This window comes from Podarcis pityusensis, assembly GCF_964106645.2.
Source record: "Podarcis pityusensis genome assembly, chromosome: 5".
NCBI lineage: Eukaryota > Metazoa > Chordata > Lepidosauria > Squamata > Lacertidae > Podarcis > Podarcis pityusensis.
This window is the reverse complement of record NC_138032.1, coordinates 81580236-81608206: the sequence shown is the minus strand read 5'-3', so window position 1 is coordinate 81608206 and position 27971 is coordinate 81580236. Positions and strand designations below refer to the sequence as shown.

The 27971-nt window shown below is 45.8% G+C and overlaps 2 protein-coding genes across 2 annotated transcripts in view; both read left to right on the top strand.

The window, feature by feature from the left end:
• The first annotated feature begins 365 nt into the window (after positions 1-365).
• On the top strand, positions 366-5296 carry LOC308476724 (uncharacterized protein). Its single transcript, XM_081004524.1, has 2 exons — positions 366-1050; positions 4435-5296. The coding sequence occupies exons 1-2, from the start codon at positions 381-383 to the stop codon at positions 5007-5009; spliced, it is 1245 nt and encodes a 414-aa protein (XP_080860650.1). The 5' UTR covers positions 366-380; the 3' UTR covers positions 5010-5296.
• Positions 5297-25818: 20522 nt separating this feature from the next.
• The window catches only part of ANXA11 (annexin A11), a 34948-nt gene continuing 32795 nt past the window's right edge, over positions 25819-27971 (top strand). Inside the window, exon 1 of the mRNA XM_081006258.1 lies at positions 25819-25978. The gene's annotated coding sequence lies outside the window, so the exon portion shown is untranslated. The remainder of the gene's footprint in view (positions 25979-27971) is intronic.

Genomic DNA, 27971 nt, shown 5'->3' with positions numbered 1-27971 from the left:
CCTCGGACGTTCCAGCTTTAGCCGGTGGCGCTTAGCGCGCACAGCGGCTTTGGTGGTTGGAGGCCTGCTTGCGGCCTGCTTTGGGCATTGGGGGAGGCCTTCTGCCTGAAGTCAGTTGGGAGGCCTCCATTTTGGGGAATTTTGGCGGGAGCGCCATTTTCTACTGCCTCCTCATTGCGTGCTGGCCTCTAGTGGCCGTTTATTGAAACGCAGCTATACCATTGGCCTTGATTACTGGCTGCGCCACCTGCTGGTGAGCCATATAGTTGCACCTATCGGGATTGATTGTTTTTCAGGCTGATTGACTATTCATTATAACAAAGAGCACTGGTGTAGCCTTGCATTAATTCTATTATTTGTCTTTTTTACTAGTAGCAGGTATGGCTCCAAAGAAGAAGGTGTCACGGAGGCTTGATCTCGCTTCCTCAGCGAAGCGGCCCATAAAAGGCCCGTCCCAAGCTTTGCGTTCTCCAGTGCCACAGCGATCTTTGAGACGCCTTCAGTCCATGGTCACTGGCTTGGCCAGTGACCCAGTGGTGTTAGCACGTGTTGAGGCTGAAATGGATGGTTTGATTCAACGCTGCTCGACTCCGACGACTTCTTCTGCTAGTCCAGCTCCGCCTGTTGACGCACCTCCTTCGGTGTCATCTTCGGCTGAAGATGAGGGGGAGGATTTGTTAGCTGGGGGTCTTTCGCGTACTAATCAATTGTCCCAGTCGTCGGTCTCACCTGTCTCCCAGGCTGCAGCGCCAAGGGTACGGGGCGGCCCCAGGGGTCCGACCAGGCGGAGGTCATCCACCCGGATTCGGGCGGCACGGGGTTCAGTTGTACAGTCCTCATCAGTGGTGAGGTCTGTTCCTGGTCATTCACCTGTAGTCTCTTCTCAGTCAGTTCCAGGCGTTGTGCTGCAAGGCGACGCATCTGAGTCTTCGGTGGAGGACAGCCTTCCTCTCCCTCCAAAGTCCTCTTCTGGTGGGCTCCGTCGCCGGAAAAAGAGTTCCAAGAAGCGTGCTAAGAGGAGACGGAGAGACACCTCATCCTCTTCCGCAGGTACTTCGTCTCAAACCTCCAGTAGTGATGAGGAAGCTTCGCTTTCGCTATACTGGGGCTTTGGGGAGACATCGGGACTTCCAAAATGGGCTTGGGAGCGGAGGGCAAACTCTCACAGGGCAAAGTATGGGGCGGTGCAGGACTGTCTGGAAGGGGTCCTCATGCCTGATGTGAAAGTTTCCACCAACTCAGCTAGGGATATTATACCAGGTGCCCACTTGACTACAAAGCTGCGATCTAGGATTCTGGATGGCCGTTACATTGATATATTTAGCTTGGCACCCCCTCAGGAGTGTCAGGACTCCCAGGATAGAGGTTTGGCAGCCACGAAAAAGAGGGTGGTTTTGCCAAAGGTTGAAAGGACCTTCGAGCGATGGCTGGATAGTTTCCAGGTGTTCGCTGGAGTGGTGGCAGCGGCCTACCCATGGAGGTCCATGCATTTATGGGTTTATTTGTCCATAGTTCGCTCAGCATTTACGATGGCTGGAGCGTCTGCTGCGATTTCTTATGATGAGAATTTCAGACGCAGGGCTGCCAAGATCCCCACTGCCCGCTGGGACCGAAAGGATTTAGATGTATGGACCACTTATGTGGCTCCACGTATTGACAATAAGATCCCTGAATCGCAAAAAACTAGGATTGTGCCAGCTAAGACGGGTCGCAAGTTCTTTTGTTGGGATTTTAACAAAGGAACCTGTCAGCGCCAATTCTGCAGATATTCTCATAGTTGTGAGAAGTGTTCAGGGAACCATCCAGCTTCTGCCTGTGCAGGGGTTCGACGGCCCTTTCGGAAGGGGTGGGGCTCACAGCAGCCCCCGAAAGCCGCGCCCCAGGCTGCAGCCGCCGGTGCAGGAAAATAGTGTACTTTCCTCCTTAGCTCATACCCCGGTTAGGCTACAGCCGTTGTTGTCATTGTTACAGTTATACCCTCTTAGCATCTTATTTGCGTGACGGTTTTTCCCTGGGTTTTCGAATCCCAGTGGCGGCAAATCCTGTAGCTAGAAACCCTTCAAACCAGAAGTCTGTGAAGGATATGCCTGACGTGGCGCGTAAGAAAATTGGGAAAGAACTGGCTCTACGCCGTATGGCAGGCCCTTTTGCCGTTCCACCCTTTCCTAATCTGCATATTTCACCCTTAGGTATGGTTCCTAAAAAAGCTCCGGGGGAATTTCGCCTGATACACAACCTTTCACACCCTAGGGGCACATCAGTAAATGATGTTATTCCCCCGGAGCTTTGTTCGGTGAAGTATGCCTCGCTTGATCAAGCGATCAAAATGATAAGAAAATTTGGACAGGGTGCCCTGCTAGCCAAATGTGACATTGAGTCTGCATTTCGGCTGCTTCCAATTCATCCTGATGACTTCTGGTTGCTGGGATTTCAGTTCGACGGGGAATTTTACTTTGATAAGGCCATGCCCATGGGCTGCTCGGTAGCCTGTGCGGCCTTCGAGTGTTTTAGTTCATTTCTGGACTGGGCTCTGCGCAAAAGAACTGGTTTGGGCGGAGTCACTCATTATTTGGATGGTTTTTTATTGGCCTCAGCTAGCGATACGGGGAATTGCGTGGTGTTGCTGCAGGCCTTTGCTGCCTTAACCGAGGAACTGGGCGTGCCGTTAGCTGCGGAGAAAACTGAAGGTCCTTCTACGCAGCTGACTTACCTGGGTATTTCGTTGGATACGGTGGCGCAAACTTCCAGTTTGCCGGCGGATAAGATACTCACGCTGAAGGGCGTCATCGCTGAACTCATTCCCATGAAAAAAGTTACTCTGCGGCAGCTGCAGTCCTTGCTGGGCCACCTAAACTTTGCTTGCAGGGTGATCGCCCCAGGGCGACCTTTCTGTTCCCGCTTGGCCAGGCTTATGTCAGGTTTGAGGTCCCCGAGGCATAGGGTGCGCCTGTCAGCTCAGGTGCGTGCTGACCTTCGTATTTGGTTGGAATTCCTGGAGGAATTCAATGGGGTGTCTCTTTGGCAGGACACCTTGAACCTTTATACCGATTTTCAGGTGCACTCTGATGCTGCGGGGTCGTTGGGTTTTGGTTTGTATTGGGATGGCAGGTGGTGTGCCGAGCGTTGGCCTTCAGCTTGGCGTGGGGAAGCTATAACTCGGGACTTAACTTTTCTTGAGTTTTTTCCCATTGTAGTGGCAGTCCATTTATGGGTCGAGCATTTCAGGGACCGTCGTGTATGTTTTTGGACAGATAACCTGGCGGTGGTGAACGTGCTAGCCAAGCAGTCTTCACGATCACCTAGGGTATCAGCCCTGCTGAGGGTCTTTGTTTTGCATTGCTTACGTTTTAACATTGTATTTTCTGCTCGTTTTGTTCCTGGAGTGTCTAACGAGATTGCTGATGCTCTGTCCCGTTTTCAGATGCAGCGGTTCAGGTCCCTGGCGCCAGTGGCTCGAGACCGTCCGGAATTTTTCCCGGATCATCTCTGGAACCTTGGCAGCACTTAGTTTTACAGGGAGTAGCTGCATCTATTGCCCCCTCCACATTGAGGTCCTATAAGAAGGCTTGGACCGATTTTTTGCATTTCACTGGGCAATCCGTGGTAGGGGGAACATGCACACCTCATTCTACTGCACAGGTGCTCCAATATTTGGCGCATCTATTTCAGATGCGGAGGGCAGCCAGGACGCTGAGATTGCATGCGGCTGCAATTTCCTTCTTTAGCAAAGTTTATTTTAATAATGATCCATGTGGGAAGTTCGTGGTGCGCAAGGCTTTGGAGGGGTGGGGGAGGCTTTGCCCCTCCAGACCAGCTACAAGGAGGCCTATAACGTTTGGATTGTTGACCAGGATGCGAAGTAAACTAAAGGGCATCTGTTGGTCCAGGTTTGAGGCGCGGTTATTTTCCGCAGCCTATTCGTTAGCCTTTTTTGGAGCCCTGAGGGTTGGGGAGGTGGTGTGTGAACCTAAGCAGGATGGAGGTTCGAGAGGTTTGTTGCTGCAGGACGTGAGCTTGTCTCAGTCAGAATTGCAGATCCTTGTCAGGAGTTCCAAAACTGATCAACTGGGTAGAGGGGCAGTTATTCGGCTCCCAGCAACTGGGCTAGGGGGCCCTTGCCCAGTCAAGGATCTCCAGAAATATATGGCGTTGCGGCCTCCTGGGGGAGGGGCCCTGTTCATTCATGAAGATGGGCGTCCATTGGCACGCCATCAATTCACTGGTGTTTTGCGCAGGGTCGTTGCTGCTTGTGGCCATGCAGCCTCTGAGTTTGCTCCGCATTCCTTCAGGATTGGGGCTGCAACAACAGCCGCCCATTGGGGCTTGTCGGCAAGGAGGATTAAAGACCTGGGTCGCTGGAAGTCGGACGCATATAAGGGTTATGTGCGGAAATGGTGTTGATCTCGTGTACTCACATCTTTTGTTTTACCCTAGGTCTACCCACTGTCCGGGTTTGGATAGTGGGGCACAGTATTGTGCATTGGGCCGCTTGCAGAGCTCGGCAATCTGAACTGGGAGTTGGCCTCGGCCTTCCGCAGCACGTGCGAGTGTCCTGGATCTCCAGAAGGGGGATGCGGTGGAAGGAGTTCTTACCGCTAATGCAGAGGCGTGTTCTTCTGGAGGGCCCCCCTACGGCGATTGTGGTGCAGCTTGGGGAAAATGATATGGTTTCTTTTTCCTGTTATGTTTTACGTGCTGTTATTTTGCAGGATTTGAGGGACCTGGCGGCCTTGGTGCCCGCTACTAAGCTAATTTGGTCACAGTTGCTTCAGCGTTGCATCTGGAGGGGTAGTCCCTGCCCTGCGGCCACCGAAAGGGTGCGAAAGCGTATTAATTCAGCTGCGAGCAAGCTGGTGTCTGATCTGGGTGGGCTTGTGATTCCCCACCCAGATATTAATGTTAAAGCCACTGATTGCTACAGGTTTGATGGGGTTCATCTTACCTCTGTTGGGAATGATGTATGGTTGAGGTCAGTGGTGGCTAAGTTGAGAGTGTGTTTAGGTTTGTGAGTGGTTGGCGGTGAGCGTAAGGGCTCAGGTGGCGGTTAGGCATTGGTTTAAATTGGTTGGTGGAGGGGTATGGATTGGCTGTGCCTGCCCCTCAGGTGATGCTGCTGCACGGGAATTCCGTTAAAGGAATTCAGGGGCTTACCATCCTTTCGTCCAAACCCCTGGAATCGGGTTTGGGCCGTGTAAGCCCCTAGGAGCATGTGGGGAGAAGCTGAGGGTCTGTGTCGCAGCTCCAGTTATCCCCTGATCTTGTTCCTCCACACTGGCTTTCGCTGGAATCCGGAAGTCAGTGCTGTCCCCATGGCGGGGGGACAGCTAGTCTTAACCAATGCCTAAGCAACCACTCACAATTTTGTATGATAATAAAGTTGTGGCCAAAAAATTATGCCAAAAACCTTAAACAAAAATTATGTGTGAAGTGTGAGTTATTTGGGATAAGGGTGTTTTGGGGGACCTCAGCACGCAAAGCGTGTTCTCATTAAAGGAGAGCACGTGTTGCGGCTGGGGCTAGGCAAAGCACCCTGTAGTTGCCAGGCAAAATTGAAGGAAAGGGCCTGGCAAGGATTGGTGATGGTGTTGCTGGGGCAATTTGTATGTTGCCACTTTGGGGGTGGAGATCAGAGGATATTTAAGGAAGGCCCACAGAGAGTTGCTTTCTCTTTCGCTGTGGGCATCGGATCACCCGCCCGCCCTCCCTTGTTGGGCTTCCGCTTGACCTTGCTATGCCTGTCATGGGGTCGTTTGCATTGGTGCGAGGGCCTGGTAGGAATTTTGCCATTTGGCTGATTAGTGTGTGCCATCTGGTTTTTGCCTACCGCGTAGCAAATCGTCACAACTTGTAAGGTTGGCGGTTAGGCATTGGTTTAAATTGGTTGGTGGAGGGGTATGGATTGGCTGTGCCTGCCCCTCAGGTGATGCTGCTGCACGGGAATTCCGTTAAAGGAATTCAGGGGCTTACCATCCTTTCGTCCAAACCCCTGGAATCGGGTTTGGGCCGTGTAAGCCCCTAGGAGCATGTGGGGAGAAGCTGAGGGTCTGTGTCGCAGCTCCAGTTATCCCCTGATCTTGTTCCTCCACACTGGCTTTCGCTGGAATCCGGAAGTCAGTGCTGTCCCCATGGCGGGGGGACAGCTAGTCTTAACCAATGCCTAAGCAACCACTCACAATTTTGTATGATAATAAAGTTGTGGCCAAAAAATTATGCCAAAAACCTTAAACAAAAATTATGTGTGAAGTGTGAGTTATTTGGGATAAGGGTGTTTTGGGGGACCTCAGCACGCAAATGCACATAAATTAGAATAATAGAATCATAGAATTGTGGAGTTGAAAGGGACCCCAAGGGTAATCTAGTCCAACCCCCTGCAATGCAGGAAATTGATAGGTGTGTCTCTGTGCATGTTGATAATAGATCCTTTTTGTCTATTCTGGGGAACTTTCTAGTAGAATTATTAAAGATGACAAAAAAGAGGGGGAAAGGAGTGCTAAGAAGTATTATTTATTAAATGTGTTAGTCACCATATTGTGAAGCCTCTGGGCAATTTAGAATCTCTAGCAACTTACAACTCTGTGGTCCTTAACCCCTTCATTTATTAACTAGCAAAGATAGGCATTGTTCGGTTCGACTGCAAAAACTCCCACACCCATTGCACTTGGTTGGATCTGTTTCTCCAAGGAGGCATGTGTAGGGATTTGACAGCAGGTCTGATCATCATCCTAATCAGCCTGAAGACTCTCCTCATGTGCAGGCACCAATATCTCCACTTTCCCTTACTGGTTTCTAATTCTTGCTGTTTGATGCTCAAAAACAGAGAGGGGACCTGTCTGATTGATCATCATCACGCTGCAAAAGGTGTGATTGCCTCGACATGATGCTCTCATCAGTCAAAAGTGGGAAGCAAATGGCTTTGTTTGTTTACTCCCTGCCTAACCAAGATAACATGCTCATCCCTCTCTCATCAGTTTGTTCTCCAACAACCACTCTCTGCCCTGGTTCTTGTGTAGACAGTTGGAACTTGCTCCTGAAATTATTTCCATCACTCTTTGTGCAAGGAGGTAGATGCGCCTTTCTTCATTCAACAGCAGCTGGAGAATTTGCCCAGTTTTCCGATTCAGGGATAATCACTTATGATAATCAATGCATTAGTTGAAAACCAAACATTTATTTTCAATATTCTCCCCTCCCCCACCAAAAATAACCCCTTAGCATAGGGTGATATACACATTACCCCAACTGATACTGCTGAAAATGGCAGTCCTTCCACTGTACAGTGTTTTCTTCAGTTTCTCCATGTCCTGATGCAGTTGAGATGCGCCTATCACCCTAGCAAGAGCCAATGATGCAGAGTGAGGGGGAAAGAAACACACACTGTAATCTTCGTACCGAGGGGAAGAAGGAACTTGACACATTTTCAGCAGCCGATGTATGTTCTTTGTGATCTATCGTTCCACATGAGGTTGGTTATCACACTTTATCCTCACAGAACAATCTTGTAGGTTTCGCTGAGGGACAGTGACTTGCCCAAGGCCAAACAGTGGTTTTCATAGCTAAGCTCTGGACATTTCCCAACAGTGGTGAAGGAGGATGGATGAGTGCCTCACATACAGAAGGGGGAAGGCATGTCTGTCCCCTGCAAGGAGATTGCAGCTTCCCAATGCACACACATCTCCCATGGGGTATATAGTCATCTTTCTTCTTCAGACATGACCCAGAAGTGTGCGAGAAAAATGGCTATTTTGAAACAAGGGAAAGTCTGCCAGTTGGTGCATGCATCGGGGCAAAATTAAGTACTGATGTGATCTTTTCTCATTAACAAAACCCATGGGTCCTGATGCCACATGTGTATGCTCAACAGTTCAACAGGGGAACTAGGATGTAAGCTCTACCACTGAGCTATGGCCCTCCCCTTTGCAAAAATTATGTTGCAAGGACTCCCACAAAACGCATACTGTATTTTATTTTCTTCCCAAGGCAGTCGGCACTGACCAGCTCCTTCCCAGTCTATTTTGGCTTCCACTCCTGTTCCTGCCACTCTTTCTCTCTCCCAGAGCATTTGGTGCATGTACACCAAGCAATTTGAAATATTTCGCTAGCTGGAGTGCCTTGATTGAAATGAAACCATGAAAAGCATGTTTCTGCTGGGATGAAGAAGGGCTGCCTTGTTTCCTGGAGAGATCCGATAAATCTTGTGTCACACCATCTCGGAGCACAATGAATTACAGGGAAGGCATGGAACAATGACCCATTGACAGCCACCACACTTCTGAACTTTCTATGCCTTTTCAGACCCCAGATACAGGACAAAGAATGATGACGACAACAACTGTCATTTGCAAGCCATGGCTTAGCAGACTGGGTAACAGAAATGAGTTAAAGGAAAGTCTGTGCCTTCTCTTCTACTAACTTTCTGTGTGACCCTGGTCGTGTCACTTTGCTTCATGTTGCTTTATTTATGTACATGCAATCTTAATGCACTGGGAAAGATTAATTTAGAAACCAACAAAAACCAAATGTTTCACAAGGCCCTTTGTTGGGAGAATATGTGCCAAGCAAATAAGCAAAATAAGTGATCACATGGAATCAATTAAGAAGGTATGGATTACATGTGTTTATCGCAATTATCCTAAAAGGTGTATTTTATTCTCTTACTATAAAGAACAATATGAAATGGAGAACATAAAATGCTAACATTCTAAAACAGGCAATAGACATCTTTTAATGCTCTTTTAATTTTTTTGTTTTTAAATACAAGCTACCCCCTTCCCCCAAATACTGCCAGGAATAACAATATTATTTTGCTATAACACTGCCTCAGTTGACAAAAATACAAACATGCATCTTAAAAAATTAAAGGCATTCCTTGAGGAAACCCTTAAAAATAAATAATGCCAATATAACAACAAAAATGGCACTTGTCAAATTGTGTCATTTCTGAATTTATTTCTAAAAAAGGAAAGTTACTTAATGCCAACCTATTCTGTCTTGTCTTTACATTTTCAAAACATCACTGATGTCTCAATTTCCCCAAATCTCTTTTCTACCCATTCTTTCACAATAATACAAGATTGCCTTTCTAATGTGCCACTTCAGAACAGAGGGTCTGTGCCGCTTCAGAATAGAGGTGAAGTTCAAACATTCCCCACCTATATGTTTCTTAGAGGTAATAATGAGGGGCTCACTCCATCATTTGCCATCCCCATTGTTCCTTGTAGCTCTGACAGTTTCTCCCAGGCAGTTTCTCCTACATACATTCCTTGCCTTCAAGTCCAAAGCTTGACTCACACATGCAGCCGGCACTCAACGTATGATGGTCTATCAAGTTAAGATTTACATGTGTGGATGAGACACCGCAAATTAAACACCAGAGACACAGCTTTTGTTTCACCCAATGTCGCTTTAAACACATTTTACTTCAGACATTCAGCCGAGATTCATCAAGTGTTAAGTAATCAAGTAATGAAAGATCAAGCAATCTACACACGTATGTAAATGAGTCCTTCACCCAAGCCTTTTTTATACTTTGGCTTACATTTCCAAATGGTACATTTCACAAGAAATCCAATGAGATAGCATGCCTTTTTTTTAAGCCCTTGGGATTTAGGATTGCCTTCTGCATATATTGCAAAGTGGCAAGGAAGAGACTGTGGAGAATGCGTTAGTTGAAGAAATCTGTAATAATAATTATAATAATAATTTATTATTTATACCCCGCCCATCTGGCTGGGCCTCCCCAGCCACTCTGGGCGGCTTCCATAGAAACCAAAAATACACTAAAATATCACACATAAAAAACTTCCCTGAACAGGGCTGCCTTAAGATGTCTTCTGAATGTCAGGTAGTTGTTTATCGCTTTGACATCTGATGGGAGGGCGTTCCACAGGGTGGGCACCACTACCGAGAAGGCCCTCTGCCTGGTTCCCTGTAGCTTTGCTTCTCGCAATGAGGGAACCGCCAGAAGGCCCTCGGCGCTGGACCTCAGCGTCCGGGCAGAACGATGGGGGTGGAGACGCTCCTTCAGGTATACTGGACCGAGGCCATTTAGGGCTTTAAAGGTCAACACCAACACTTTGAATTGTGCTCGGAAACGTACTGGGAGCCAATGTAGGTCTTTCAAGACCGGTGTTATATGGTCTCGGTGGCCGCCCCCAGTCACCAGTCTAGCTGCCGCATTCTGGATTAATTGTAGTTTCCGAGTCACCTTCAAAGGTAGCCCCACGTAGAGTGCATTGCAGTAGTCCAAGCGGGAGATAACCAGAGCATGCACCACTCTGGCGAGACAGTCCGTAGGCAGATAGGGTCTCAGCCTACGTACCCGATGGAGCTGGTAAACAGCTGCCCTGGACACAGATTTGACCTGTGCCACCATGGACAGCTATGAATCCAAAATGACTCCCAGGCTGCGCACCTGGTCCTTCAGGGGCACAGTTACCCTATTCAGGACCAGGGAGTCCTCCACACCAGCCCGCCCCCTGTCCCCCAAAAACAGTATTTCTGTCTTGTCAGGATTCAACTTCAATCCATTAGCCGCCATCCATCCTTCAACCGCCTCCAGACACTCACACGGGACCTTCACCGCCTTCACTGGTTCTGATTTAAAAGAGAGGCTTTCTTTGCTCTGTAACAGAGCAAAGAAAGCTTATTCTGGAGTAGATGAACTCTGCACCCTTTGACCTCTTCCATCTTGTTTTCATTTCCATATCTCTCTTTTACACCCCCCCCCCTTTCTCAGCATGGTTACCTCTCTCCCCCCCCACCAAAAAGCTATTAATCATGCCAGCTCAGAGCCAAACATTAGCGAACAGTGATACGTTTGCCAGAGATCAGAAAGATGAGTGATGCTGATTTAAATAAAACGTGATTGTTGACTTTCAAAACGGCCATGTTTAGGATCAGGGGATTTCTTCCAGCTGAAATCAGTCAACATTTGTGAGGTCAGGATGGAGAGCTCTCCACTTCTGGTTCAAAGCCAGTTGTTGGAAAGCAATAAAATGGAGAGGAGTGAGATTAGGTGTGACATTTTGCACCTTAGAGGAATATGCAGCCAGTGAGGATTTCCCCACCTGTCTATGTCCTACTCATACTTTCCACTGTGTCCTTTCTTTGCACTGCTCCTGGCACCCTCCGAGCTCCCCTTCCTGTCATCTCTATTTGGCTGCATTTTCTGATCCTCGGGGGACTGCTGCTGACACCCTGAGTAGAGGGAGATACCGCGAGGTGGCATGTGTGAGCAGTGTGGGGTGAAAATATATTATCAACTGCTTCACTTGATGGAGGGGGTCTGTTCCGTTTCTTTTGTTTGGGAGGAAGTCAACCTCATATTATTATGATAGCTCCATCAACGCAAGCAATTCTGCTGTCAAACAGAGCAATCTCCTCCCCGTGCTGTTCTGGGGGTTCTCCTGACTGTCCATCCCCCCCCCCCCAGCTGACAGAGGGAGGGAAAGTGGGGGCAGGGAAAGCTCCATTGTGTTAGCAGGACTCATTGCACTGGCTTTCACTAGCACAATTGTCCAGCTGAATCTGGCAGGCACACACACACACACCCAACACTTGCATTAACATTAACACTTCCTTCACCTACAAAATGAGAGAGCCCAGCCAGAGAAAACACATCACACAATGCTCCTGATCATATATTCCACCCGCCCTGTCTCAACTGAAAATGCATAAGCTGGGCCAGCCCTACCATTAGACAAAGTCACACAGCCAAAATCAGCAGCCTGGAGTGGCTGTCATGAAAGGAAAGCAAATTGTTAGCTATTTCATTTACCGTTGTTGCATTTTTACTCACACAGAGATGTGCTTGCATGATTTTCTGTCTCAGGAGAACCAAAATAACTTTTCTAACCTTGGTGCTATGTGCCTTGACTTGTGGTGGGGCGTGCCATTTTCTGTTCCATCCCAGGGAGTCAATTCTCTTGGACTGGCCCTATGCACAATCACACCCCCGCCCTCTTAGAAAAGAATCAAGATGCCTCATTCAGCATAATCTTGCTTGAAAACTGAGCCAAGCGGTTCCAAGAAGAATGCTTCCCTATGCTTGGTGTGGGACAAGTGGAAGGTAGACACGACTTCTGATTGTTTCCTTCTGCTGCAATAAAGCCCACAATTCCTGACTGGAATGGGAATAGGTGATGGAGATGACTGCATACTTTTCCTCCTCAGTCCAGGCAGATTTCAATGGGCATGTCAAAATCCTAGTTGCATTATGCTTATCCTCTGTGCCTCTGGCCAGTGACATTTTGCTATGTAGAAAGGAACACTTAAAAGACTGGGACTACTAGCTATGACAGCTGAAAACAGAACATCCTTATACAGAGGCAACATTTTTCTGATTTCCAAATGCTAAACGGGGGAGAAGAAGAGGAAATGGTCATGTTTGTTTGTTTGTTTGTTTGTTTGTTTATAAGTGTCTAGCCTTCCATTGCAGTGTCCATGAATTTCTCTCCAGACAGCTTGCAACAATTAAAAATAATAATTCTAGTACTGCTAACTTTAAAGAGACATTTTGATGTCCTCTTCTGGAGAAAGAATGCTAGAGGAATTTGATGGGCCTTGGTCTAACTGGAGAAGACATTTCTTGAAATGTTAAATCATTTTTGGATTCCTTGTGCTGACCTGTGGCTCTCTGATTACAGTTTACATATACTGCCACTTTGTGAAATATATTTTCTTTTAAGTTACATTGATCTGTCTGTTTAGGCGGCCCTTGTTTTTGCTGGATAACATCTCAGAGGATATGTGTAGACCTTCCAAGGCACCCTATTGGCTTGGGGCAGATGATTGTGTATTGTGTGGCCAAAATGACATTACAGCAGGGTAGGACTCTTTGACGCTGGGTTCCACTCATATTTATTGTATGTTGGAAAACATTTAAAGAGCTATTTCTCTTTGAGGTAGTAAATATCTGACTGGGTGCTAGCATTATGGACTGGGAGCATAAATGCACAATAAAAAAATATTTCATGCAAAATAAATTGCACATTGAAAAGGGTCATATGAGGGAGAAAGGATTTCCCCCAGACATGCTAGATTTCTGTGTCCAGAATATTTTTTTAAATAAAACAATAATAAGTTAATAATACTTATGGATTTTATGAATTTTTACAAAGGCTGAACTGCATGCTTCACTTCAACTTGCCCTCTTCACCCCTATCCTTCCCCAGCCCGTTTTAGTTGAAACTTTCTTATGTAAGTCAACACAAGAGAAGAATGGGGCGGGGGGCATAAAGGAGTGAGAAGGGGGAAAGAGGGAAAGAAGAAAAGAAGGGATTTTGTTGTATTATGCCATGCAGTAACATTCAGTTGTGTGAGTCCTCACTTGAAGTAGTACAGTTCAGGCACATTAAGGGTCAAGCCAGAAATGTGAAGGGACGCTGAGCAACAGGAGGAAGGAGAAGTATAAATTTAGTGACTCTGTTTTAAAAATGCCCATAGCAAACCTATAAGCTGTCGCTGTAATGGGTGAGCTGAAAAAAATGCTTAAAGCAAGTGCAGAGTAACATATAGATGTACGAAGTGTGTCCTAAACAGAAGATCCAATCTGCAGGTATTTTTGGTGCGGCTATTCGGTTTCCTAAGCAGTAACCTTACGCACACTTAACTAGGAAGAAAGCTCAACTGAAATCAGTGGAATGAACTTAGAAACAAGTGTGTTTAGGAACAGGGTGCTAACATGGCTATTGGCAGAACCAGTATCTGAATGATCTTAAATGAAACTAGATGTGATGACCCCCACAAAAGGGCACCAAGCCATTGGGATTTAATTGTGCTTTTTCTCATTGAAATAAATGAAACCCACAGAGCTTTAATGAGAAATCAATGGGGCATGGGTTAGTCTTGATTAATATGTGACCCATTGATTTTTATGGGATTTGAGCAGAACAAATCTCCTCTCAACTGAGGCCTGTTTGTTCTCTGTGGGCCATGGCTGAATTGAAGTAGACTTAACCTGCAATGTGACAAGAGTTTGTAATTGAGGACCGGACTACCTCCCGAGATCTGAGAGAGGGAAATATTGATCAGGGTATGTTGCAGATCATTGGAGCAGTTTTGTTTAGGAGCTGCAGCAGAACGTAACTGGATTAGACCACAGGCCTATCTAGCCTAGCCTCCTACTTTGCAGCCTGTTTACTTTGCTAGTCCGTAGCAGGTACTTCTAGGTTCCAGTCTGGCCTGGGTGGGCATTGCAATGCTTGAGGCAAATTCTTCAGGTGTGATACCCTCTTCAAAGAACTGAAAGAAATGTGATGACACTGTAGGACTTTGCTAGGGAGAAAGTAGACACTAAGGTAGGTAACATTAGGTACAATGTGGGTATACTGGGAGCTAGTGTAGATCCTTTAGGACCGTTGTTACATGATCCTGGCAGCTACTTCCAGTCACCAGTCTAGCTGCCGCATTCTGCATTAGTTGTCGTTTCCGAGTCACCATCAAAGGTAGCCCCACATAGATCGCATTGCAGTAGACCAAGTGGGAGATAACCAGAGCATGTACCACTCTGGTGAGACAGTGCTTCGGCAGGTAGGGTCTCAGCCGGTGTACCAGGTGGAGCTGGTAGACAGCCATCCTGGGCACAGCTCAGGAGGGGTGAGGGACTTAGGTGGGCTCGGTCAGGAAAGCTTACGATCTGCCAAATCCAAACTGTCATCCTGATGGATCTTGGGTTTGGATTGCACTGTCAATTTATGCAGGACATAAAATAACTTTATATATATATAATATCCCAGTTCTTCAGATGAGGAATTTCATGCTGTTGCTAACCTGGGAAGTGGAATAAGGGTCTCTCTTTAACCTTCTGTCTGTATCTCTCCCCCACCATTTTTTATTTGCTAAAACAGCTTGGAATTCAGTCACTGTTCTGATTTTAATTCACTTGCAAACTGAAATGAATAAACTGGGAATTTATCAAGCTTATACCACAATAAACTTTATGTCCCTAGCTGCATATCATGTTTCCAAACAAGACTTCTTGTGAGAGGGTAATCTCTGGAGGAGATCTTACTGTCTGAGCAGGCTAGATTGAAGCAATAAGGTTAAGCACATTTTAAAAGATATATCCTATTAAGGCTGAAACCATATGCCCACTTCCATGGGAGTAAGCATCGCTGCTCTCACTGAGACATATTTCTGAATAAATATGCACAGGAATGGGCATAATTTCTCCCTTTATTTTGACAGTTCCTGAAACCTCAATTTCTCCCACTTCAGACAAAGCATGTTCTACCACATTGCTCTGAAGGATTATTACTATAAAATGTTATTATGGTAATAATGCCTCCCATTATGCTAGTGTGATCTGAAAATGCCCCACTCAATTGCCATTTTCTCTTTCGGAGAATTCTGGTTCTAAGAAGACTAAGATCAGAGCTCCTTGATTCTCTCGTTTCATTTAATTACGAGCGAGACTTTTAATTTGACGCAGATGGGAAGGGAATGCCTCTTCGAGCTGCCATTACTTGGATTGCATTGGTTCAGCGATAAGCTTCAAAAAGCTGCAAAGGAAAACAAAATGCCGCAAGAGAAAGTCTAATCTCTGCCTTTACAATAATAGATTGAAACGGCAAGGAACACTGAGAGATAACAAATGGAAAACATTTCCCTTTAGCGCCAATACCACACAATGATAAGCTTTGGTTGAGAAGCAAAGGGAGGTAAAATACAGTTACTCTGTCTTGTAAAGGAAACAGGAGTAGGATTCTGGGGTCAGGAGGGTTTGCAGCTGTCACTGCAGAGTGTGATAAATGAGCCAAAGAGATAGAGTGAAATTAAGGGTGTGCCCATGCCAGGTATTTCCCCCATGTTTCATTTCAGTATTTCCCCTCATTGTCCTGGAAAAGTGGAGTGGCGGAAGCCAGTCTCTTGACCTTCTTTGAGTGGTATGTACATTCACTTTTAGGAGCGCCAACCGACAGGCACCTATCAGTCTGTTTACCAGGGACTGAGCATTTAGCATAGCAGCCCCTGCCCTGTGGAACTCCATTTATTGACATGTTGGAGGTTTTTAAGCAGGGGTTGGATGGCCATCTGTCACAGATGCTTTAGCTGAGGTTCCTGCATTGCTGGGGGTTGGACTAGATGACACTCAGGACCCCTTCCAACTCTACAATTCTGTGACTCAAAGATTTTATGTTACAGGTGCTTTTACCAACGTTGTCATTTTTCTCTGTTGCACTCCCCAATCCTATTATTTCCTATGAACATGCAGCTTTTGTAAACATATAAACACATGAAATGATTGGTGTGATCATGTTAATGCTTATTCTCAGCCCCCTCTGCCACTCCCCTTCAATCTCTAGTACAGTTAGGGTCAATAATTCTGGCCTACCTTACAATGTGTCCCAATGGTACAGTTCTCTCCGCACAGAGTTCCTCCATGGAGCTGCACTGAAGAAATCATAAGGCGCTGCTTCCAGGTGGGGAGTTGTGAGAAAGATATCTACAAGGAAGATCCATGTGGCAGTATTATCTTTCTGGATCAGGTACTACTGCCCCCCATGAGGCCATCTCCAAGAGACACTCCATGCAGAAAGGTTTTAGAGCACTGGTCTTCAACTGGTGGGTCGAGACCCCTAGTGGGTCATGGCCTGATCCTATGCAAATATATGGTTGGTGGCATCTGTTTATCTCGAGAGTCAATGGAGTGTGCTTCTGGGGGTGAAGTCGAACTGCTGGAGAATCACAGTGCCTGCTGTAGCTGCAGAAACTCGTAACTGCTGCCTCCTGCATTGTTTTTGCTGTGTTAGCAACATCTTTGTGACCTCCCCAGGGCACAAGCCTGGAGAGTGTGTATGGAGGTCCTGGGCTGCCTGGACAACAGGGCCTCCCTCTCAGCCTACTGGTATAATCCAAAGGAGAGCAGAGCAATCAGCTTAACTGAAGGAGTTGCTGGAAGGAGGTGCACAACACACCATCCAACCATCTTAGGGACTCCACTCTGGATTTTCCCCTTAGCTTTTTCTTCTAAAAAGGATGTCCTTCAAAGCAGTAGGTACAGATTTTTCCTCAGGATTTGCTCCCAAAGCCTTTCTCATGAATGAGTACAGCTCCAAGGCAGCGGAGGTTTAAATTCAGAATTGACAAGCCACATCTGCCCCCCCCATTTCCCTCGACAGTATGTGCAAACCACCTTCTTGACCACTAGACCCAATATCAGCCTTGTCCTCTCAATCCACCAGAGCCTGTCTTCACATGCAAGGGAAGGCCCTGACTCACTGAGGGTTCGAGGGTAGCTACCCTCCCCTGGTTTAAGTAGCCAGTCAAAGCCATGGGATGTGGCCGCTGTTGCTTCTAGGATTAAGAACTGGGTTTGCAAATGCATGTTTAAGTTAAGAGTGGGTCCTGGGTCTTGAAAAGGTTTGAGTGTACTAGTTTAGAGCATCTAAACCTGGTTGATGATAATATGGGTGATGTATTTTGAGAATTTAGGAAAAGGACTGTATACGGTGCTTTTTTTCCTAGACAAAAAGCTGCCAGAACACACCTCCCTCAGAAGACCCACCCCAGAGCCCAAAGAGAATCTCTTCAGACTGAGGGTCAGGTCTCCTTGCCAGCCAGAAGCTTGTTGAGGCTGTTCCGCTGAGGTGAGGTGAGCCTTCTGCAGCTTAACAAGCCTCATGTGAGCCAGACCAGCTGGTGACTTACTCAGCTGAGGCGCCGCTTTCCCACGCATCTGTTATTTTCTGGGGGGCTGAAGAGCCTCAGCAAAGCTCCGATGCACCTCCGGCTTGTGAGGAGACCCTCTCCAGAGCCCATAGAGAACATCGCCTTTGGGTACTCCTCGTGACCCGGAGGCACAACAGGGCTTTGCTGAAGCTGGTCAGGTCTCTTCCTCCACTTCTGGGGCCCAGCTGAGAGGTGCTGTTCCGGCACGTTCCAGCTGGAAAAAAGCCCTGTCCATATACATAATAACTGTCATTGTCTTCCTCAGGAGACAGGCAGATGGAGTGGCATGGCATGCACATCTTTTCTTGAGATGGAAAAGGTGTGTTTCAAGAGAGATGGAAACACAGAGAACAATTTGCTTGCCTTCCAGATCCCTCTCCATCATCGCTTTCCACTCTGTGAGAGCGACAAAGCATCAGACTGCCTCCATGTGCCAAGGAACTACAGTATCTAGCTCCCACAGTCTCACCAAACATTTGTTGATCCAGAGAGAAATAAAATGTGTGTAAAATGCAGGACCATGGGAAGAAATGGATGATACAAGGAAACCATACTATTAGTAACATGGGACAAAGGCTATATATATGGGGTCGCTCAAAGCAGGCCCCAGAGGAAATAGAGCTTGCTCCCAATTTGCAATGCAGCAAAGATGTGCACACAGGATACCTTTTGCCCAACTTGGCTGTGGAAGTCAGAGAATCCACAGCTGCCTGCCAAATACCCATTCCTCTCCAAGTTGTCTGCAAACGATTGAGAAACTTTTCTCCCCCTGCTGGCCTTTCCTTGGTTGTGCTGCGTTTCCGTTAACGATGAAGGGCTTTTGTCAGATGGTTTCAATTAGATCCATAAGGATTTCACTAAGAGAAACGGTCCAGTTTTTTTGTGTGTTTTTTGGTAGATTCACACTTCATGAATTCCTTGGCAGGCTTGCCTTATGTAACACTGATGTTGCTTTGGATTGCGACATTGCGTCACTGGGCCTGAAATGCGTTGGGGACACACTATCTTACTCCCCAACGCTTCACGGGTGAAACTGAGGACACATATCCTTGTCACAACTTAAGTGTGGGGTTTGCTGCAAGGTACCCTGCAAATATCGGCTTTAAGGGCAGGGCTGAAACGTCAGTGACAATAACATCTGCAGTCACATTAAAAATAACTATCTTAACCCACATCTCTGCTACACATTGCCAAAAGTTCTTCTGAGCCTATTGTATTGAGAATTGTAGTCCAAACATCTGGAGGGTCACAGGTTCCTCGCCGCTGATGTGAAGGATTGCAGTATAAGGAAATTAAGAAACAATATCCTCTCTGTGGACCCATGGGTTTAAACTGTTCGGCTGCCTAATGGCTGTGGCCATGCTGGCTATGGATTTCAGACAAGCAGATTAACTATCTTTTGAAACAATGTACAAACAGGAAAGTAACCATCCAGATTTCTCTCTCTCTCTCAGCTCTGATAGGTTCCTCCTTATCTTCAGCAAATGTGGTATGGACTGTATCCAATATTCCTTTTAGCTTAAAAGGCAGTTGCCAAAAGAACCCGCTAGGAATTCCACCACCAATACATTTCTGCCACACATACAAATTTTATTGACATTAAGGAATATAGATTGAAAAAAATCTATATGGGCTGATAGCACTAAACATACGCACAAAATGCTCAACAGGGAGAGGTCAAATCATGAATCGGAAGAAAGGGAGAACAGGAAAAGGAACCACAAGACATAGTTTGATGGAGCTTCCTTGAGTGTTGGAGACTTCCTCTTGGCTATCTGAAGTGTTTGGCACCAGCTGTCCAGTGGAAGGGAGTTCTATCTGATCTAGTCCAACCCCTGTGGTACCTCGACAGAACTATCAGGCCCTTCCAATCCTTGGGAAGCTGTCTCTCAATCCTCCATCCCCTCCACCAAGGTGATGGAGAACTTGCTCTCAATCGTTTCAGACACGTCCTCCTGAAGTTAGCCACAGGAATAAGGTGCACAATAAAGCCCTCTCCACGTTGCAAAGGTATCTTACTCAGGGGCCAGTTTCAGAAATGACTTTTTTCCAGCACCCTGCACTATGAAGGGAGAATCCTCCATTCAGGAGCGCATCAGAAATAGTTACTATCAAAGCTAGAAAATAAATTACTGCACTGAGGAGACAGTGGGCATGGAAAAAGGAGGAGCAGAATGTGGCAATTGATCCACCCATCCCAAAACACTGAAACAAATTGCGTGTGAACCTGAGTGAAACATTTGGAGCCTGATTTCCTCCCACTTATTGAATTATTCCCATACTAGATAAAGCCACATTTTTCAGGGGGAAGCATCAACTGATTGACTGGAGCTCCCTGTCTATAATATATTTACAGGCACACGCATTCCCTTTGCACGTAGGGTGCGCACAAAAAAGTATGCATAGTTCCTTTATCATTCACATAATGATGGTGGTTATTTCAGGGGTCATAATGTGCACTCAAGAAACTAATGATATTTCTTTTGCCTGCTTCAAAATGGCTGAGTAGCCACTCTGTGTTCTTTCATTCTACAAACTTTTTTCCCTTTTTTAGTCGTTGCTGAACTGCAGTCATTGGCACAGGTGAAACAAAAGGTTTGGGATTTCACCTATCTGACCAACACTATTGTCTGCAAACTCTTGATGAAGGGCTCCCTCTGTTGGGAAACTGGAGCAAACTAAATATGAGCTCTTTTTGTTCATTGCGTTGTACTTCCAGGTTGATAACAGTAGTAAAATCACTAGACTGGCCAGTCTGTAGTTACATAATTCATCATTCTCTTTGGTGGTTGGGACAACAATATGCCCAGCAAGTATATTACACATGAAGGATAGCAAAGCTATGGATATTTAGGTTTAGATTTAGATTTAGATTGGCTGTGTGTGTGTGTGTGTGTGTGTGTGTGTGTGTGTGTGTGCTGTGTACACACTATACATTTAAAACACCCCCAAAGGAATCCTGGGAACTGTAGTTTGTTAAGAATGCTGGGAACTGTAACTCTGGGAGGACAAACTACAGCTCCCAGGATACTTTAGTGTGGAAATGTGCTTGTAATGCTCTCTACATGCATGGTGTATGTGGTGTATACACAGCCGAAATCCTTTGCCCTAGACTAACCAACAGGCAAGTCTCCACATGATGGCAGCAGAGTGTTGAATGAGTCATCCTATCCAGCCGTATGTTACAGACACAGCTATATGCTGTTTCATTTGAATCCTCTTTGGGACCACAGAACCTATTGTCACACCTGGATGATGTTCCAAAAATGACCATAGGAATCAGGGCTCATGCCTCCTCCAACAAGTCCTGATCTTGCAACCTAAGGGATATTACGTGAGGATTCATTCTGTGGCACAACCCAGCTGTGACTTAAGAGAGGAAGACTGCACTGAGATCTGCCCGACACACAAGGAAGCTGGAGATTTCCCATGCAATCTCTGTGGCTGCCGACACTGGTATGAAGATGTTATGCTCGTTTGGTAAGTGGGTTACAATTATTCCATCTGCATAAAACTGTTCTTACTGGGCTGAATGCTGTTTGTGACTAGTGTTCTTGCTTTGCATCCGTTGCATTTTTAGGATGTTTTGTGGTTTTAAATTGATATCTATTTGATTCTGTAAATCTGTATGTTAAATCACAAAATTTTAAAACAAATGGATCAAAAATTGAAAGTCATCAATAATAAAAAGAGATTAAAGCGGAAAAAGTTACTAGCTACAAAAACGTATACTGTCCAACTTGCCCAAACATACGTATATAATTTTTGGTTCTTTGCAGAAAGAGGGAAAGAAAGGAACCACTTTGTGTTCCAATATACAAAGGCTTTCCTGCCTTGGATAGTCATGGCAACCAGGAAATGAGTAAACCTCTTCCCTTTCATTTAGAACACAAATCTAGAAACAGAGTATCGCCCAGACAAATATTTATTTTGTATTTTCTTCCATATTGTACTTTTCTCCATTTAAGATGCATGCGTTTTCTTTTAACCCCACCCCACTGATTTTGGAACCATGATATAGCAGTGAGTGCTTGTACAGAGAATCATAGAATCGTGGAGCTAGAAGGGACCGTGAGGTTCATCTAGTTCAACCCCCTGCAATGCAGGAATCTTTAAGAGGGGGGAGGAACTAGGAAAAATTATAAAAAAGAAACTGTTCCTAAATTATGTAGAATGTACAGACAAAAATATTTGCGATAGCCAGCTCTGCTTCAGAAGTTTCTAGGTGTTTTAGTATGCTGAAATAACTCCTACATGCCACAAGAGGGCTATGTATATATTGGTCTAGTTTTCAGACTGTTATTTCTGCCGTAAGTTCTACACGCAAAAAACCCCACATAAATATAAAAAATATAAAATAATACATTTCTTACCCACCTTTCACCACCAGTTCCCAGCACAGGATACAATAATTAAAAATTTAGAATTAAAAGCGGTTACAACAGATTTCAGTCACTGGAACAGGGTGGACCTTGAAAACACACAAAAGACCAGGGTAAAAAGTGCATCTTTAGCAATCGCCAAAAACTGTATAGTGGACCCAGCACCCAGACCTCTGAAGGAGGTAGAACTTCCCTCTTTGTTGCCCTTAGCACCTCAGTGGATCTATAGGGAAGGAGACAGTCTTTCAGATATTTGGGGCTGAAGTAATTGAGGGGTTTAAACACCAGTGTGAGTACCTTATATTGGGCCCAGAAACAAACTGGCAGCCAATGCAGCTGTTTTAGAACAGAGGTTATAGGAGGCAACCCAAGCCAATAATTTGGCTGCTGCATTTGGACTGGTTGAAATTTCTGAGTCGTTTTCAGTGGCAGTCTCACACAGAGCTCATTGCAACAATCCAATCTGGAATCTGCCACAACATCATCTCCATCTAAAAGTTTGCTGCAGCTGGCAAACCAGTCATAGATGGCAATAGCCACCGAGGCCACCTGGGCCTCAGGCAACAACACTGAATCCATCAGTACCCCCAAGCTACAGAACTGCTCCTTCTAAAGGAGGGCAACCCCACCCAGAAGAGGCTGCCTTCCCACCTCCTGGAATTGAGAACTTGGAACACAGAAGACCTGTCTTTTCAGGATTCAGCTTGAATGTGTTTGCCCACATCCAGTCCATCAGGGCCTGCAAACACCTGCCCAGCACTCGCACGTTTGTTGTAAACAGCTTTGTTTGCTTTTATAAAGAAAGGATATGTCATTAAAGTAAATAATTAAATAATCAGGACCAACCAGAAGCACCTGGTGATGACAGGAAATTACCATCAATATTGTTGGTGGGCTTAAAGTGTCATCTTTTGAGAAACAGCAACTGTTTGGGCTGAGCAAAAAAAACCCCAAACCCTTCAGTCTTGTTTCGATTGCCAGCTACTTGGAATGTAGCTGGAATGCAAAGGCTTTTCTGCAAGTCACACTCACCTTGCAAAAGCAGATTGGAGACCTTAAAAATATGTGCGTTGTTCTGGCTCAGTTGGTAAATGTGAGGCTCAAGGCAGCAGTCAGGGTTGTCTTTACAGCTGCAATAGACATTCTCATACACTCTTCTTCCAAGGAAACTGACCCTGAATTCCATATGGCTATGGGAGGGGCTGCAATGAAGCAGGCGAACATATCTTTTGTATTGTCAACAGAAGGCATCATTTGAAATGATCAGGAAACAGGTGATGGGCAAAGCTTCTGTCTGGTCCCTTGGAGAGCTGCTAACAGCCAGAGAGGACAGCCCTGGGTTAGATGGCCTGAGCTGATATGAAGAAGCTTTTAAGCAGCACTGTTTTTCTAGAAAAAGAGATGCATGAATGCCTCCCTTCTTCTCTTATAATGACAATAGTGACCACCTGAGAGGTGCCAGAACTAAGTTCTGGCGAGTTCCGGGTGGAAAAAGCCCTGCTTCTAAGTGATTCTGTGAAAGGGAATTGGAGGTACCTCTACAATTAGAGAAGGATCATATGCAGGTCCACACTATTCCCATTTTCTTCACTGGATCCGGGGCGTTAAAATAAAGCTGCCTGAAGTAAACCCTACACAAATCCAGAGTGGAGTACCTAAGATGCTTGGATGGAGTCTTGTATGCCTCCTTCCAGCAACTCCTGCAGCCAAGCTGGTGCCAAATGTATTGCTGTGCTTTCCTTTGGACCACATCAGTGGGGCCAAGAGGGGGCTTTTGTTGTCTGGGCAGCCCAGGACCTCCATAGAGACTGCCCAGGCCTGTGTCCAGGAGTTTCATTTTAAGCCTCTTCTCATGCCCTTCTGTCACTTACTGCTTTGCCCACAATTTCTGCACCTAATCATGCCTGTGCTCATTTTTTTTCTCAGCTTATAAAGTCCCTGGTTCCTGCTACTAGACACCCCCACCCTTCCCACCATATAGATTGTAAATAAAAGTGGGCAAAGGCTCTCTGCCAGCAGGGCTCAGGAACTTTACTCCTTGCACTGCCATGGCAGAATTGGCAGAAGCCTTTTCCCCATAATATATGCTGTGTTGGACCTGCTTTTGAAGACAATTTGGACATCAGCTGACTCAAAATGCAGGAGCCAGAATTTTAACAGGTGCTGCCTGCTAAGACCACGTAAAAGAACCACATGTCTGTCTGCTAATTTCTGGGCTCAGAAGTGCTGTTTTTGACCTTTAAACCCCTACATGGTTTTGTTAATCCAAATAAATAACTCCTCCCACATACAGTGCAGTGGTACCTCGTTTTACAGACACTTCAGGTTACAGACTCTGCTAACCCGGAAATATTACCTCGGGTTAAGAAATTTGCTTCAGGATGAAAACAGAAATCGTGTGGCGGCAGCGGGAGGCCCCATTAGCTAAAGTGGTACCTCAGGTTAAGAACGCACCTCCAGAATGAATTAAGTTCTTAACCTGAGGTGCCACTGTATTCCACATACAACCCTTGGCACCCTGTTAGTAGTATAGTGGGTGGCAGTTACAAGGTGTAGAGCCTTCTGGGTAGAGGCACCCCTGTTTGGAACCTGCTAATAAGGCAAATTCATCTATGGTCCTTTAGGAAGTAAGTAAAAAAAAGTTATCGTTTTAGCAAGACGTTGGATTTAAGATCGAGTACCAATATTTTTAATCCTTGTCGTATTGGTTTTTTGAGTCTTGTGGTGGATTTTATCTTTATTTATTTCAGTGTTTGTATGAACACTTTCTTTTTGTTTTTTAACTGAATGTGCGAACCACTCAGAACTATGGTTATAGCGTGGTATATAAATGTAATAACTGAAGTAATGACTGTAGAAACATTTTTTTTTTAAAAAACTATGTAAAAAAGTGAGACCAATGAAAGGGCGTGTGTGTCATACCAGTTTCCTTGGAGTGTGATTTGCCTGTTGCTTTGGAAATAAGCTCCAACTTCTGGATGACACAACTTCTGTTGTGACACAGAGGCACATGAACATTAACACAAGGTACTTGCTCAGATGTCACTACTTTTGGTAGGATTTGTCTTTTTATGAACAGGATTGGTTTAAGGAAGGTGCTGTTTATTTCAGCATTGTTACATCATTAAGTAGAAAGAGATTTTGTTGTGCTGAAGGACTCTAATGGACATGCCTTAGTCGTATTCCCGCCCCCCCCCCCCGGGGAATGTGCAGCACACTTTTAAAGTTCCCAGTTAGCTGCCTGGTGGGGTGTGAATGGGTGTCTTTTCTGGGACAGATCCATACAATTGGCTCAGGCAAAGGAATTCCCAAATTGTTGAGTGTTAGATTTAAACTTAACTGCGGGAGGCAGTGGAAGACAGGAGTGCCTGGTCCATAGAGTCACGAAGAGTCGGACACGACTAAACGACTAAACAACAAGATTTAAACTTAGTTTTGGTCATTCTAGAAATGTGCAAAATATTAAGAAAACTGGATGACACGAGGTTAAAAAAAATGGATCACTTGATATGGAATGACCCGTTGGTAACAGAAGCGGACTTAAGAATCGCCTGAGCTAAATATTCCGAAGCGAGCGCGGGCGTGGCGGGGCTTTAGCAAGAGGAGGTGCACGTGTGTATGAGAGATTTCTTTCATGGGCAGAGCGGTTACTCAGCAGACCTGTCATTTGTTCCACCCGAAAACGTTTGCATCGTGAAACCCGACGCTGTTGTTGCTGCAGCTGCCGCCAAGTGGGAGGGCCCAGGAGGAGGAGGAAGGAGGAGAAAGTTCAGCTCCTCCTCCTCTTCTGGGCTCTTCAGTTATTTTCTTGCTTCTCGGAAGAGTCAAGCGAGCAGAGCACGGCTGAGAAAGCGAGGGGAGGACACGCAGCGCTTGGCCGTTCCCTGGACCTTCCTTGACAGCCTTCCTGGGGGCTTACCTGCCAGGTGAGAGGGTTGCACCCGGGGAGGCCGCAGCTGCGCCTTCGTGCCCGGCTGCTGCGGGCGCTGGCGGGCATCGGGCGCGTCTCTGCTGGAAACGGAGCCCCGGGCGAGGCGGGCCTTGCTCCGCCTGAAGCCAGCAAGGCGGGGGACTCCCTGCCACACACCTATAGCAGGTTGGGAAGCGGCCCCTCTTAATTCAAGGGGGCCTGAATCTCAGGGAAGCTGGTGCCCTTCCTCTCTTAGGTCGCCCCGACCTAAACTGGGTTTGGGGGAAGGGTTGCCCTCCCTTCTCAAGCGCAAACATGGCTTGCAAGTCTTCCTTCTCTGCCCGCCAAGGGCGGAGGTGCTGGGTTGGGTCGAGGAAGAGCGGGAGCCTCGGGCTGCTGCTCCTTGTTGGGTCGAACAGCTTGGCTCGGTGCGGGCCTTACTCTGCAACAGGGCGGGGTGACTTTTCCAACTTACAGCTTTCAAAACTTGAGGGGTGCTCAAAAGTTGTAACGTGACTTGGGAATTCAAAGGATTTAATAGGATGTTTGGTGGGTAACACCAGTGTAAAATCGCATAGAAATCGTTAAAAAGGATGGCCAAGTGCTAGTAGTTGTGTAATTTATTAATATTTATTATTTAGTGTTACCTGATGTTTTCAGAAGGTAGAATTAAAATGGCTTTCCGAAAGCAAGTTCATGTGCTTCATCAGACGTAGACTAACCAAGCTAAATGTTGTCCAAACACAAAAATAACAGCAGATTTGAATTCCTCAGACATATTTTCAACACCCCTCGCAGAAGAAAATGGCAAAAAATAAGCTTCACTCCCTAAAATGGCATGCTCTACTCATGTAAGCTTTTCTGCTTCACAGCATAGAATAATAGAATCATGGAGTTGGGACTATGAGGGTCATCTAGTCCTACCCCCTGCAATGCAGGAATCTCAACTGACATGACATATTGTCATCCAACTTCTGCTTAAAAACCTCCAAGGAAGGAGAGCCCACCATTATTATTATTATTATTATTATTATTATTATTATTCCTATTCCTTAAATGTATACTCGATGTCTTCTCTTAATGAATTCTTAACAACAGCTGCCTTTACTTGTTTTCTTTTTTAAAAAAACCAACCAGGCCAATTTTAGATTAGAAGCTCCTTGGGGCAGGGACTTTTCTTTCTGATCTTGTGTGTTGTTGCCTTGTAAAGTGCCTTGGCATTGTGAAAGTAAATAATTTCTACTGGGCCCTTATAATAGCTGCCTTTATGTTGTTTATTTCTGGCCTTTAAAGTGCTTCAAGTACATGATTTCAGTAATCCTGTAATTAACACCTGCATTTTTTGCCCCCTGTATCCTGGCCCACCACAGTAGCCCTCAAGTGCAGGACAGAAGTTATTTACTTATTTATTCTGTTATTTATTTATACTTCTTCCATCCTCCAAAGCAACATACATGGTTCATCTCTTTCCTCCATCGTATCTTAACAACAAACCTGTGAGGCAAATGAATGACATGCTCAAAACTTCCTTGCAAGTTCCATGCCTGAATGGAGATTTGAATCTGAGTCTCTCCAGTCCTAGAATAAAACTTCAATTGCTTCTCTGCACCACTTGTACATAGGGATAGGCCTGCTCTTGTCAGACTAGGTACATCCCGTGGGCCTAAGGTTAAGGTTGAAGACCTCGAGAACAAATACCTGCAAGCAGATGAGCAGTGCTTGGTGAAATCTCAAACCTGGGATGTGAGGAGGAATTTGGTGCCCTACATAGCATCTTCCCTATGACTAACGGAGGCAGACCAAATTATGTTAGATAAGCAGCTCTATGAAAATGTGCTTATTTGTACATAATATATACAGGGTGTGGAACCATGAGTTGTCTCAGTAGAGATCTTTTTTAATTTTACATGAAGTTGTACACCTTGCCTTCTGTGGATTGTAAAATGCTTTGCACAGTTGGAACGCTATAATATTTTTTATGAAGTGCGCTAGGTACCACACAATAATTT

Excerpts from the sequence above, each read along its gene's own strand:
- LOC308476724 (XM_081004524.1), top strand. The coding sequence starts at position 381 with ATGGCTCCAAAGAAGAAGGTGTCACGGAGGCTTGATCTCGCTTCCTCA. Across the intron at positions 1,051-4,434 it reads CACCTCATCCTCTTCCGCAG|GTCTACCCACTGTCCGGGTT; the intron begins GTACTTCGTCTC and ends GTTTTACCCTAG.